The following is a 13916-nucleotide window of genomic DNA, read 5'->3' as shown; positions in this document are numbered from 1 at the left end:
TATTTTTTTTATTAAAATTATTAATTACATATTATTTACATGTCATGTGTGTTTGTGTTGTTCTTATAAACTTCAACTTTTAATATAGTTTATCTTCAAGATTATTTAAAAATTATTGCCAACATGAAATACGATGAGCAGCCTGATTATCACAAAATCAAAGACTTATTTGTTGTTGCCTTGAAAAAATTTAACATTGTTGATGATGGAGTTTCTATTCAATTGCCAATAGCGATTTCTGCACAAAAGGTATATTTATTGTTTTTTCTTATTTTTATTTTTATCTTTTATGTTTTCCTATTTGTGCTTAATCATTATTAATAATTAAGTACAAATAAGAAATATTCTTGGTATGTTATATATTTCAAAGTTGTTTTTTTTTGTTATTATTTTGTTTTGTTTTTTTTGTTCTTTTGTTTCAGTAAAGTTTAATAAATTCTGATTCTATATTATAGAAACGCCAAAGTATGACTGAAGATAAAAGTCCTAATAAAAAGAAGAGAATCAGTGATGGTTCCTTAACAAAAGATGTCACAGAAATTAAAAGTAAATCAGTGGTAAGACTATTTCTTTTCCTTTTCTTTTTTTTTATGTGGAAAAATTCATTTTTATTTAAAATTAATTTAACTATTAATTAACTGTATTAATATTTAGGCACGTCTTGCACGCAGTCCTCTCAAAGATAACAATGATTTAAAAAAAACAAAAGCATATAAAAGAAAACTTGCGGTACTTTGTCTTCTTTGGTTTATTTATTTATTTTAAATTTTAATAGTTTGTTTTTTTTTGCTTCCTATTACTAATAATAAATTTTACCAAGAAATTGAAAAAACCAATAAAAGAATCACAAAATTCACATTCCTATGTAGAGTTGTCTAAAGTTAAGAAAATATATAATAAATCGGTGTGTGCGTATATATCTACTATAGCGTATATAGATATACACAAAAATGTTGACTTTTTCCTATACGGTTTTTTCAGAAAAAGAACAAAAAAATGAATAAAAGAAATAAACTTATTGCTGCCCAACCCAAACCCTAAGTCAATGTAGTAGGAACTTGTATGTAATTCTTAATTTTAACCTTGCATGTAATTCTTAATTTAGTCAGTGTATGTACTGAAGCCCTCACAGTTTTCTAAATTAGTATGATGTCAGATTTCCATCTAAATTTGCTTTTAATGTTTTGTGTGTGTATGTGTAAATAATAATATTGATAGTTTTAATACAAAAATAAAATCATTTTATATATGTGGGTGTGTGGGTGTGTGTGGGTAAATAATAATATTGATAGTTTTAATACAAAAATAAAAACATTTTTTAAGCAATGATTGATTATTCATTAAAAAAAGACCACCATCAGTAAAAATATAAAATAACTGTAAAAAATTTTCCAAAAAATCCTTGTCTACTTGGTGTAGTTAAAGGGATCCCAAAGTGCCGAGACAAGTTTTGTTTATTTCAAAGAGAATTATAAAAAAAAATGTTTGGTCAGAATTTTTTTAAGTAAAACAAAGTAATAAATGTATACCAACATAAACAAACTTTGTTGTTTTACTTGAAGCTTGACGTCTCCACAGTAGCAATTCTCTCAAAGTCTTTAAAATATATGCTGCAATCTACAGACTTTATAATTTGTTCAAGCGCGTTTAATTCCAAAGAGTTTTAGTAAATGATACATTGTAAAATTTCGATAAAAAATCTTAAAAAAAAATTTTGTTTGCAATTTATAGATTTTTTTTAGATTATTAAAGAATTTGTTTAGTTACTTATCATTATATAATTTTTTTTTTTAATCATAAATTACTATAGAATTTTTTTAGTTATTTTAGATTATTATTTTTTTTGTTATTTTTACGAAGTTCCCAATAAAAATATTAATAAAATATTTCAGACATTTTAGGCTTGTTTATTGCTATAAATTAATTTTGTGTTATATTTATTGTTATTAAATTATTATTATCTGTATTAAGGTTCTGTTAAAAAAATTATTTTGTATTTTTTAACCTTATAAAAGTTTATTTAACAGCATTTAGGGATTGTTCATAAAGTACGTACGCTTGGGTGGGGAGAGGGGATCTGGAAAGAGTGTATATGAGATGGAGGGCAGGGAGTCAATTATTTGCTAAACTTTTCATCAGGTTACATATATTCTCTAAATACTTATTTAATCAAGCGAGATATATTTAATAAAGTTTATTCTATAAAACATGTATTGCTCATTTTATTTTATTTTTAAAGTTAAATAATTATTGTTAAAGATTTTAAAGCGGTGTTTTTTAAGCGGTTTTGAGCGACAATATTTCTGATCTTGTTACAGATTTTTTGCATTCTTGGTATTATTAACTAATTGCTTACTAATTGGTATTTTATTTATTATTTGATATTTGGTTGGTTTTTTTTGTACGCGGTTTAACTTTTAATTTTCTATAAAAAATTTATCTTATTTTTTAACAAATATTGTAATCAAGAACAAAACTAAACAAAAACATGTTATTTAGTTATGAAGACAAAGAAAGCAATCCGTTTTCAAGTAAAGGACGTTTGCCGCAAAAAAAAAAAAAAGGTCCTTAAGTTTGAGTTTGGACGGCACCCAAATACTGTAAGCGCTGTCGAAAACGGTCTAAAATAGCCCCTGGCTGTATATATACATATTTCCTATGTATGTATATTCATATTATTAAACAAAGATGTTAGTGCAAATAACATTTTAAAAAGTTTGTGGCTATGAAAATAGCCTTTGTTTTTAGTTTTAAATTTTAAACCCTTCAATGTATTTTCATGTCTCTTCAACTTCAGATATCCCTAAAGCACCTTGGTCTTCACCATCGAAATTCGTGTAAGTTCCATTATCATCTAGAAACCTGGCTCTAGTTGCTGAAACAGCACATGCCAGTAGAACTTTTCGATTATACCTTCCAAGTTTGCAGTAGGTTGACCATGTAGATTGACGATAAGCGGCATATCTAAATGTTCTGTGCAAGAAACAGAGAAATTTACTCAAATTTAAGTAAAAAAAAAATTGGATAAATAAAAGCAAACTTATTTAGTAAACTAAAATAAAATTTTTAACAACAAAATTATATAAATAAATACTTATTAGAGGTTTCTTTAAATGAATCTGTCATCCAAGCTCCTTCCCTGTCATTCAGACTGGCCATTGATATTCATAACTGATATGGTTCGATGCAACCAGTCAAAAAACTTTTATACTCTGTTATGCAGATAATAAAAAACTTATATAGTGAAAATAAAAAACTTTTATTTTCACTTTACTTTACATAGCCATTATGTACAAAAAAGTTAATGTTTGTTATTTTTACTATTATTAATACTGCGCACATCAGTTTATATTTTAAAGAATGTTACTTAATTTGTAATACCTGGGGCAATATTTATTTCCTTTATTTCAATGCAACAAAGACATTCTTTTTCAAATGCCATAGTTTTACAATATCCACATTTACACCATTGATTAGTGCCAACACTTAAATAGCTTAACTTTGATGTTTTAGCAATATCAAAGTTCAAATTTTCATAGCTGATACGATTGTCAACTATTTCTTGTTTCTTTTATCCATACAGGCTTTTTTTGTCTTTTTTTTTAAAAGGTTCGAATCAGTATGGAGTTGCCAACAATTTAATCGTTTAGTTATCAAAATCCAAATGCAAAATACAAAATTACCTTAATATTTATATGCAAATCTTAAAAATGTATCAGTTTCCACTAAATTGACATACTTATTAATATTTTCTAACTAAAAAAACATTCTTATGTTTAGCTTCCTATAAAATTTATAGGAAAGTCATACGATAGATAATAAACGCTATTTTAAAAAACAAATAAAACAATAACAAATAATATTGATTCAAAAAAAATATTCTGCAATGACGTCATTTGCTAAAACTCTTTGGAATTAAATGCGCTTGAATAAATTATAAAGTCTGTAGATTGCAGCATATATTTTAAGGAATTTGAGAGAATTGCTACTGTGGAGACGGCAAGCTTCAAGTAAAACAACAAAGTTTGTTGATGTTGGTATACATTTATTACTTTGTTTTACTTTAAAAAATTCTGCCGAAACATTTTTTTTTTAAATCATTCTCTTTAAAATAAACAGAACTTGTCTCATCACTTTGGGATCCCTTTAAGGCAACTTTAAAATATTATAGTGTCTAATGATATTTTGTTGACTACGACATTTCCGTTAAATGATCAGGTCTGTGAATTATGAAAAGACGAAAAAAGTTAAAATTATAAATTTTGCAGTATCATAGAATATAAATGTTTGTATAAAAAAAAGAAAAGTTTCTTTAAATATTAAAAAAACCTTAAGCAAAAATAATAATATCTAAAGCTCTTGTTTGGACATAATACGTTAATAAAGTCATGCTAATTTCAAATAAATAAATTCAAACAATTTGTAAATTGCCTTAACTACACCGAGTGGTTTGCATTTTTAGATAAAAGGTGTCAAAACTGTACTTTTTTTTGTTTGTTTTGTTATTCACCTCCACAAAGCCGAGAAGGCCACTTCTGATGAGGAGGCTATTTAGTAGTGGTTATAACCCTCTCAACTCTATAACTCCGAAATAAAACGAAACTTGACGAATAAGGACGCTGCGCGGAGAAACAAGTTGAGCGCGGTAATACCGGGGACGTGGTGGGGATCGAACTCAGAACCTCTCGCTTATGAAGCAAGCGCTTTACCACTACACCACTACCAAATTGTTTCCAGCAGTCTTGTTGGAACAATTTCACTGATTTTTATTAAACACTCCTTAGGATATATATGTGTGTATATGTGTATATGTATTATATGTATAATAAGTAGACAGGTATCTAATATGACAAACTAGATTTCAAAAAGAAGGTAGGTTATAAAAATATTAAATCAAAAATAATAATTTTTATCTAAAATGAATATTATTTTTTAAATTTTTATGTATTTTTTTGAAAACTAGTCAGATTTTTCTTAAAGGATTATACCAAGTATATCTTTTAAATATGCACAAATTATGTTTAGCATGTTGTTTTTTCTTAAACTCGCAGGCATATGTAGTTTTGTAGCAAATCCAATTAAAGGAAATATTTGACAACAAATCACTTTAACATACCTGGGCAACACTCCTTTGCTTATAAATGTTTGACCATTTTGAGGCACTTGAAAGATCAAGGGGCCAAAATCCACAAATGTAAAAAGGTCTACTTACAATCTCTACTTACAACTATCATAAAAAAAGCTTGATTATCACTAAACACTAAAAATACAAAAAAGTCTCATGGTTAGACAAATCTTGATTTTGTGTGCACTCGAATTGCCAATAAATGTGCATACAGAGGTCTAATGAACAGAAAACAGTAAAAGGAAACCTAGGAATTATGGTATGGGGTTGTTTTTCTGCAGAAAGGTCTGGGAACATTGCATAAGATCAACAGAGAAATTAAAATAGATTCTGGAAAATTTATCAAAATATTACAAAAATCTTTTTATTACCAACCTTATAATAGTTAAATAAAATGGTATTTTAACTGGATGCACCATGCATTGGAATGGAATGATGGAATGCCCCATGCATCCTGTCACTTTTTAAATTGGCTTGAAGAAAATAATGTTCCAAAAGTCCTGACCTTAATCTCACAGAAAATTGTGGGATTATTCGATTAAAAAAATTTTCAGCACCATGCCATCTAAGATTTTGAAGATTTTCAGAATACAAGCTTATATTGATGAAAGAAAACTTCACTCCAAATTTTAAAGTCTGCACCTTTCAGAGATATCAATACTCGGTCCCAACTCTTTTTTGATAATTTTTTTCAGCACAATTTATTTTCTGAGCTAATTGCATAACACAATTTAACTTATGAAATATTTGCTCAATAGTGTTAAAAATTTGTACTTAACTACTTTTTAGGGAGAGGAACTCAAAAATGATACCTAAAGTTAAAGCTTCTCTATGAAAATTCAATTTCAAAATGGTGTAACAGTTTTTATTAGTGTTTTGATGCCCTGTACAAAAAGAAGTATATCTTGAGATGTCTAAAAAATTCAATTCTGAAAATCTTGGTTAAAATGTTAAAAAATTAAAGCTTCTTTATGAAAATTTAATTTCAGAATAATGTAATACTTTTTGTAAGTTTTCTGATATCCGGTACAAAATATGTTTATCTTAAGATTCCTGAAAGATACGATTATGAAATTTTTTTCTAACAATTATCAGTGATCAAATATTTTAAATTTAAAAAAAAGCGAAAAAAGGTATAAAAATTTTTTATCTCATTTAAATCTTACTCAATATTTTCTTATAAATCAAATATAACCAATTAAATTGTAACAAATGTCATAAAACAAAAAAACTGCAAGGGTAATCTTTTTTAAATCAGATTTATTTGCATTTAAAGTTTTATAATTCTAAACCCCTACTCATTTTTTAATTTCTGTAAAAAATCAGCAATGATGAATGTTTTACAATGTGAGAATGAGCAGTAAGTTTTTGTAACTTATTTATTAGAGTTTTAATGAAGCTACTTGTGATTTCTTGTTAGCCCTACTACAAACAAGCATATAAATAAGTTCATGATAAACCTTTGATAATTCAGCTGCACTAATCATTAATTTAACATTTTGGTGCAGTTTAAGTTAACATTTGGTTAACATTTGGTGACATTAAGTTAACATTTGGTCATAAAAATTATTAAACGCATGCAGTATACATGTGTCACACATACTGTATGCATACCAGATGCTCACATTGTAATGTACCATTTTTGAGGATTCGAGTAAAAGTGAAACTCTTTTGTGACTATTCACAGCATGCGTTTTGAGAGGACTTGTGTTCATAGCCGTCAAAAAAAAGTTGAGATTTAAGAAGTTCATTATCTTTATCTACATAAATCTCGCTGCAAGTCGGTTCTCCTGGTTCATCATCCTTAAATGACATCATTTTAATTATACATTATGGACATATCTTTTCTCCAGGAATAACATTAATACCAATGTTTTTCAATTTCCCAGCAAGTTGTATATTAATTTCTTTACATTTTCCTAAAAACACAAGTGATAATTACTACTTCAGTGAGTATTTTGCTAACAAATCTAGTATATATAATTACAATTAAGTTTAAAAAAAGTTTCATGGTTAAGTAATAATACCTTTTCTTCTTTTTCCATTGTGAATTAAATGGATCACAGCAAGTTATGTTAATTGTGGAGTATATTTTAAGTAAATATACTCATGGAAACAAACCTTTGCATTTTCATCACTTTCAATGCCAGAGCTACTATTTATCAAGTCTTTTTCTACATCATTGAGACTTGAAATTTTTTTGATATCATTGAATTTCACTTCATTTTTGATATTTTGATTTTCACATTATTTTTGATATATTTGGATGTTTGTGACAATTTTCTTAATTTATTTATCCAATTGAACTTTCTTTATCATTAATATTTTTATATCATTTTTTAGTTTTGTAAGAAATAATTTTTAAATAATTATTTGAAGATTCGTAAAAAGAAAATTCTTCATTAAACATGAAGGTTGCATAAAATGAAGATCTTTAATGTGAAATGCAAACAAGTTTACATATTAGAACTGTACCTGAGATTCTAAAACCTTTTTGAAGAAATGCAAAAAAAAAATGTATATAATTTTTCATATTTTTTTTATAAAACTTTCAATGCAAATCGATCAGATTCAAGAAAGAAAACCCCTGGAGTTTTTTTGTATTAAGGAGTTTGTTATATATAGAATCATAGGAAAAATTTTCAGAATCAAATCTTTTAGGCATCTCAATATGTACTTCTACACCATTTTGAAATTAAATTTTCATAGAGAAGCTTTAATTTTTTAAGTGTTTTAGGTATCATTTTTGAGTTCCTCTCCCTAAAAAATAGTTAAGTACAAATTTTCAACACTATAGAGCAAGTATTTCATAAGTTAAAGCTAATTGTGTTATGTAATTAGCTTAAAAAATAAATTTCGCTGAAAAAAATAATCAAAAAAAAGATTAGGACTGAGTATCGTTATCTCTGAAACCATAAGGAGTCAGACACTAAAATTTGGAATAAAGTTTTTTTTCATTAATTTAAGTTGGTATACCAAAAATCATCAAAATGCTGATTTTTGGTATACCAAAAATATTGAGATGGCATGGTGCCGGGCATAAATTAAATTGAGCTGTAATGACCCTATACCATTTCATCAGTATCGTCTTGTACTCACAGCATCCATCTTGAAGTCCATATTTCTTATTTAAGATTTTACCTGAAAGTGAAATTTATATTAATTATAAACAATTTTGTGGTAAATTAAATTGAGGTCAATATTACATTGATCCAAGATTTTGTCAATTTAACTAGAAATGGTCTTCAGATATTCTTTTTATCTCAAAGAAAAACAAAAAAAATTCTAAGAATCTTTTTAAATCCATTAAAGATCAATATATCAATAAAGTTACTTTTCTCTTTCAAATAATAGAATATTTTTATTTATTACATTGTTTCATTTATTTAAAGTTTTGTTTTTTAAAATACAGTTAAAAGTGTCATATTTTACACAGCTTTGATAAAATATTTTTATGTTCCAAAAAGTGTCACATTTTACACAGCTTTGATAAAAAGCATTTTTATGTTCCAAAAAGTGTCACATTTTACACAGCTTTGATAAAATATTTTTATGTTCCAAAAGGTGTCACATTTTACACAGCTTTGATAAAATATTTTTATGTTCCAAAATATAAAGTTCTTTTTATTGAATCAAGAAAATAACTTTTAAACAAAATTTTTGAATGTCTTAGTGATAAAATAAAAATGTTGTTAATAAGTTTTTATTGTTTAATTTTAACTTATTTTTTTTTGTTTAATTTTTAAATCTTTTTAAGTAGAATATGGTTTTTAAAAAATTTCAACTCTAAAGTTGAACATTGTTTTCAAAAAATGATAACAAAAGTTTATATTCTTTAGATTAAAATAATAATAATGAAATAAGAATTAAAACCAATTTTCATATCAAAATGATTTTTCATTATGTTTCTTTATAGAAAATGTTTATAATGAAATTCTAATTCATTCTAAATTTTTATTTTAAATGATGAGAAAATCTCTCTTAACAAAGTTAATTGGGAGACAAGCACAAGTTGTTACAAAAGCGTTTTTTGAAACATAAAAGAGAGAAACAGTTTTTAGATCAGAAAAGAAACTATTGAATTCGATATCTTTTGAAGAAACTTTATTGAATTCAATATCTTTTGAAGAAACTTTATTGAATTCAATATCTTTTGCAATTTAAAAATAAAAACACAGTAAAAAAAAGCATGTTTATTTTTTTTTAAACCCTAGGATTGTTGGTTTTCTTTGGATAATTTCAAAGGGGGAGACTCTTTCCCCCTTTGAAGTTATCCAAAGTAAGATATTATTGTTAATTAATTAATTACTATTAACTAATATATTTTAATTTAATATTAAAATTAATTAAAAACTATTGTATATTAATTTAATATTAAAATTAATTAAAAACTATTATATAATAATTTAATATTAAAATTAATTAAAAAATATTAACTATTAAAAATACTGTAAGATCAGCAAATGATCAGCAAACAGAATTCAAGAAATAAAAATTATTTTGTCTTTCTTATACTATTTGTGAAAATTTCACAAGTAGTATAATTAATAGTATATATAAATAGTAGTTCAAAAAGTTGACAAATAGTATAATTATTGCTGTAATTTTGTTACATTTTTTATGTTATATATTTATAATAAATGCTATTTTTTAATTTATATTATATATTTTTAATTAATGTTATTTATAATTAATGTTATATATTTATTAATTAATGTTACTTGTAGACTTTTTATGTTTCTTTTGATAGTTTTATTTAATTTTTTACTGTTTTTCCTATTTAAACGCATGAATTTTTTATAGCTTTTTCCTATTCAAGCACATAAATTTTTTATAGTTCCTCTTTTTAAGCGCATACATTTTCACTGTTTTTCCTATTTAAACGCATGAATTTTTTATAGCTTTTTCCTATTCAAGCGCATAAATTTTTTATAATTCCTCTTTTTAAGCGCATGAATTTTTCACTGTTTTTCCTATTTAAATACATGAATTTTTTATAGCTTTTTCCTATTCAAGCACATAAATTTTTTATGGTTCCTCTTTTCAAACACATAAATTTTTGCCATAGGGCATATTTATTTTATGCTACGTTTTTAATGCTAATTTTGCTTTTTTTTTGTTTGTTTTGTTTTGTTTTGGCATTGTGTTGTGAATTTGACTGATTACTGATATCTTTCAAAAATTGTTCTTTCTTCATCTTAGATTTAGTGTGTATATCTTTTTTTATATTTTAATTTCCATGTTTTCTTAACAATATATTTTATAAATAAAATATACATTAAAATTTTTGCATGGTTATTTTTTGCATGGTCATTTGACTAACTTTCAGAAGCTAATATTGGTTACTGAACTTTTTTTTTCAAACTTTTTTATTCCAAGCTATCCTTGGCTTTAGGTGGCCCTGCAGCATTTTAAAAAATTGGCCTCTAGGCCTAGAAAAAGCTTTATGAAATTCAACAACTGTTTTTTCTGTATTGCTGTCAATTTCTTCTACTTGATTTAAGTTATTAGACCAATTCAGGTAAAGTATGAAAAACTAACATAACAATGTTTACTTTGACATTTAAAAAAATGTTAGGACAAATACTAATGGATGCAGGCGACGTCAACACTTAATTCGTCATGCATCATTAAAGTTTCATTAAAATATTTAGAAGTTTTGAAAAAAAGTTTTATCTAAGATAACTTATGAACAACTTAAGACAACTTATAAACAACTTACAATATAACAACTTAAGATAACTTATGAACAACTTAAGACAACTTATAAACAACTTACAATATAACAATTTAAGATAACTTATGAACAACTTAAGACAACTTATAAACAACTTACAATATAACAACTTAAGATAACTTATGAACAACTTAAGATAAATAACTGAAGACAGCTTTTATTAATTAAATAATTTCCACAAGATTCTATTTTAATTTAATTTAAAATTTATTTTTTTTCCTTTTAAATAGTCTTTCTACTACCATGGCTTTCCTGCAAATGCCCTTGGTGGCCGTGGGTAAAGGTGGTGTTGATCTTTTGGAAATTATTAAATTAATAAAAGACAACTTTTATTAATTTAATAATTTCCACAAGATTCTATTTTAATTTAATTTAAAATTTATTTTTTTTCCTTTTAAATAGTCTTTCTACTACCATGGCTTTCCTGCAAATGCCCTTGGTGGCCGTGGGTAAAGGTGGTGTTGAAACTTCATGTCATTTTTTTATAATATCTTCGCTTAAATATTACAATTTTTTTCTTTTGTTTACTGACTGATCCTATATCTTCTGTCTGAACTTATATCTCCTGATATTTTATCTATTGTCTCTATATTTAATTCTGATGATAAGTTGTCTTGCTTGAAAAGTTTTTACTTTTTGCTTTTCCTTATTAATTTTGTTTGCCTACTTTTTTATAGGATCATATTCTCAATAAAAAACACTCTAATTCAAAAACTGACTTATCAAGGTATTAACAACTATGTTTTACTTGAACAGTTTCTTATTTGAATCAAAATTTTTGGTTATACAAAACATTAGGGGATTATCTATTTTATTTGTTAAGATATTGTCTGTTAAAACTGAATAATAACCAAATGTGTTGTTGTGCACCTAAGTTTTGCTAATTTCATTTTATATTGATTCAATTATAGCTTTGAACAAATTGTAAAGATGGCTTTCTGTTGCATTTTCAACATAAAGTTTGTTGGGAAAATTAAAGTTTATGTTGAAAAATTTCAACTTTGTACATCTTAAATTATAAATTTTTAATTTGTTATGGCTGCAATTTTGTTTGTAATTTTGTTTTGACTGCAATTTTGTACATCTTAATTTGTTTCGATTGATAAAATTTATTAATATTTTGTGTTACAGCAGATCGATTATTTGCTTTATTAGATCAGATTTATTTTTTGCTGAAACACTTCACTGCTTAAAACTTTTTCTAACATTTAATTATTGGAATTAAATGGAGTTTTTCTAAATCACAAGCAAAAACCTTTTGATTTTATATTTTAAAAAAATCGAAATCAATCAAAGTCCAAATAAATAGTTGGCTATAAAAATATGTTTTTAGAAAAAATTATAGTTGATTTTTCACACATATTTCTGTTAATGTTACTTAGAAACCATGACTTAATCTAAATATCGAACATATGTTCTTGTCGACACTGGGATTAGTTCTAAACATTTTATAAGCTGCATAATTGCTCCTAAAGACACTTGGTTTAAACCTGCTTGATTAATACTAGTTGGTTAAGATCAGCTAGGTTAACATCCTCTAAGTTACTTTTTTCTCCGTAGTCCTAGCTACGGTGGTTTGCGGTAAGTAGCAATTTTTTGACTCTAGATATATTTTTCTTTTTGATTTCTGTTACTCACTTTTTTGAACACGTTTTGTTGTTCCTAAACCAAAATGTTAAAAAAACAAACTTTATTGATGAAAACAGTTACACAATATCCCAATGCATATGTTGCATCAACTAAATTTTTTACAGTTTGAACATCCCATTAAAAGTGAATGCTTGGCTTAACAGTTCCACAACATTTTTATTTATATAACAATTAAATAATTTAAATACAAAAACATTTGATTGAGGAATAGGAAAAGCAAACATTTTAACCTAAGATTATTCTTTTTTTTTTTTTTTTTTCTTGCATTTTTTGATTGGAAATTTTTATCATTAAATATTTATTTTCATATATGTAACTGAGTATATATGAAATTAAATTGTAAATAAAACAGGAAAAGTCAAATCAGGTGATTACTCTGGACCAAAGTAAATAGGTCCTCAATAAACAGGCAAAAATACTACCAATTTCATTGTTTCAATGTTTTAATTTAGACTTCAGAGTTCAAACTTTGAACTCTGAGATCTAAATGAAATTATTGTGCAGCGTTGCAATCCTTTACTGGTAACAATACATAAGGCATTTATAAATACTAATAAAGCAATAAATACTACTGTGTCACGTTATATTTTGTATATTGTATTTTTTTCTTATTTTAATTTAGACTGATTCCATTCCAGCTGATCCTGCATGTTTAACTTACGATTCACATTTGCCTTCAAATCAAAATGATATTTCTTCGTTAAAACATTCCGATTTGTTTACAATATCTGGTCACACCGTAACAAGAAAACCCGTATTGGAAAATATGACGCGGAAGCCTACTGTAAAAAAGACTTATAAAATGCGAAATAAAGAACAAACTGACTATAACGGAGCTGAAAAAAGAGTTAATCTTAGGCCTAGAAAAAGAAATGTACTCACGCGAGACTTTGGGCAGTCACCATAAGATTTAATTGGTTGTTTAAAAGGTTCATTTCTTTTTAATGCTTCTTCGTCAAATAATTTTTTGTTATACGCAGTTATTGTGTGAAGTTATAATAAAATAATTATTTATTTTTTTATTTTACGAAATTATGCTGATTATTTCATTTTAAAAACGTACGGTTTTGTGGGAAGCTTTTATTTAAATTGTTAAAAACTGTTTAATTATCTTTATGTTAACACCAAAATTAGCAAGTCATCATCAAAAATATAAGTAATTAAAATAAATTTAATAAAAGCAATATAATTCAGTTACTGATAATGTGTAATTGATTACTTTTTTAATATTCTAGAAAACATTCCTTTAATAGGTAAAGGCAAGAACTTATGGTTTCTGATCCCCTCTTTTTTTTTATATATATATTTTTTAAATCAAGCTCTCAAAATAGTTTCAGTTTAATTTTATAACGTAGTATTTATACTGATGTCGTATTTATAATGTAACATGCAGTAGTTTATCTT

The 13916-nt window shown here is 25.6% G+C and overlaps 1 protein-coding gene across 2 annotated transcripts in view; it reads left to right on the top strand.

Annotated features, from left to right (window-relative positions):
- LOC100197684 (serine/threonine-protein kinase VRK1) overlaps positions 1-13716 on the top strand; it is a 43384-nt gene extending 29668 nt beyond the window's left edge. Inside the window, exons 9-13 of one of the 2 annotated variants that reach the window (XM_065805136.1) lie at positions 89-249; positions 456-557; positions 655-729; positions 11540-11589; positions 13135-13716. In XM_065805136.1, coding sequence (XP_065661208.1) covers positions 89-249; positions 456-557; positions 655-729; positions 11540-11589; positions 13135-13168 — 422 coding nt within the window. In that variant the 3' untranslated portion in view covers positions 13169-13716. The remainder of the gene's footprint in view (positions 1-88; positions 250-455; positions 558-654; positions 730-11539; positions 11590-13134) is intronic. The other variant, XM_065805135.1, reaches the window with a different exon arrangement.
- The last annotated feature ends 200 nt before the right edge of the window (positions 13717-13916 follow it).

This window comes from Hydra vulgaris, chromosome 09 (genome assembly GCF_038396675.1).
Source record: "Hydra vulgaris chromosome 09, alternate assembly HydraT2T_AEP".
NCBI lineage: Eukaryota > Metazoa > Cnidaria > Hydrozoa > Anthoathecata > Hydridae > Hydra > Hydra vulgaris.
Note: the sequence above shows the minus strand (reverse complement) of the source record. Positions and strands in the feature narration are given on the sequence as shown.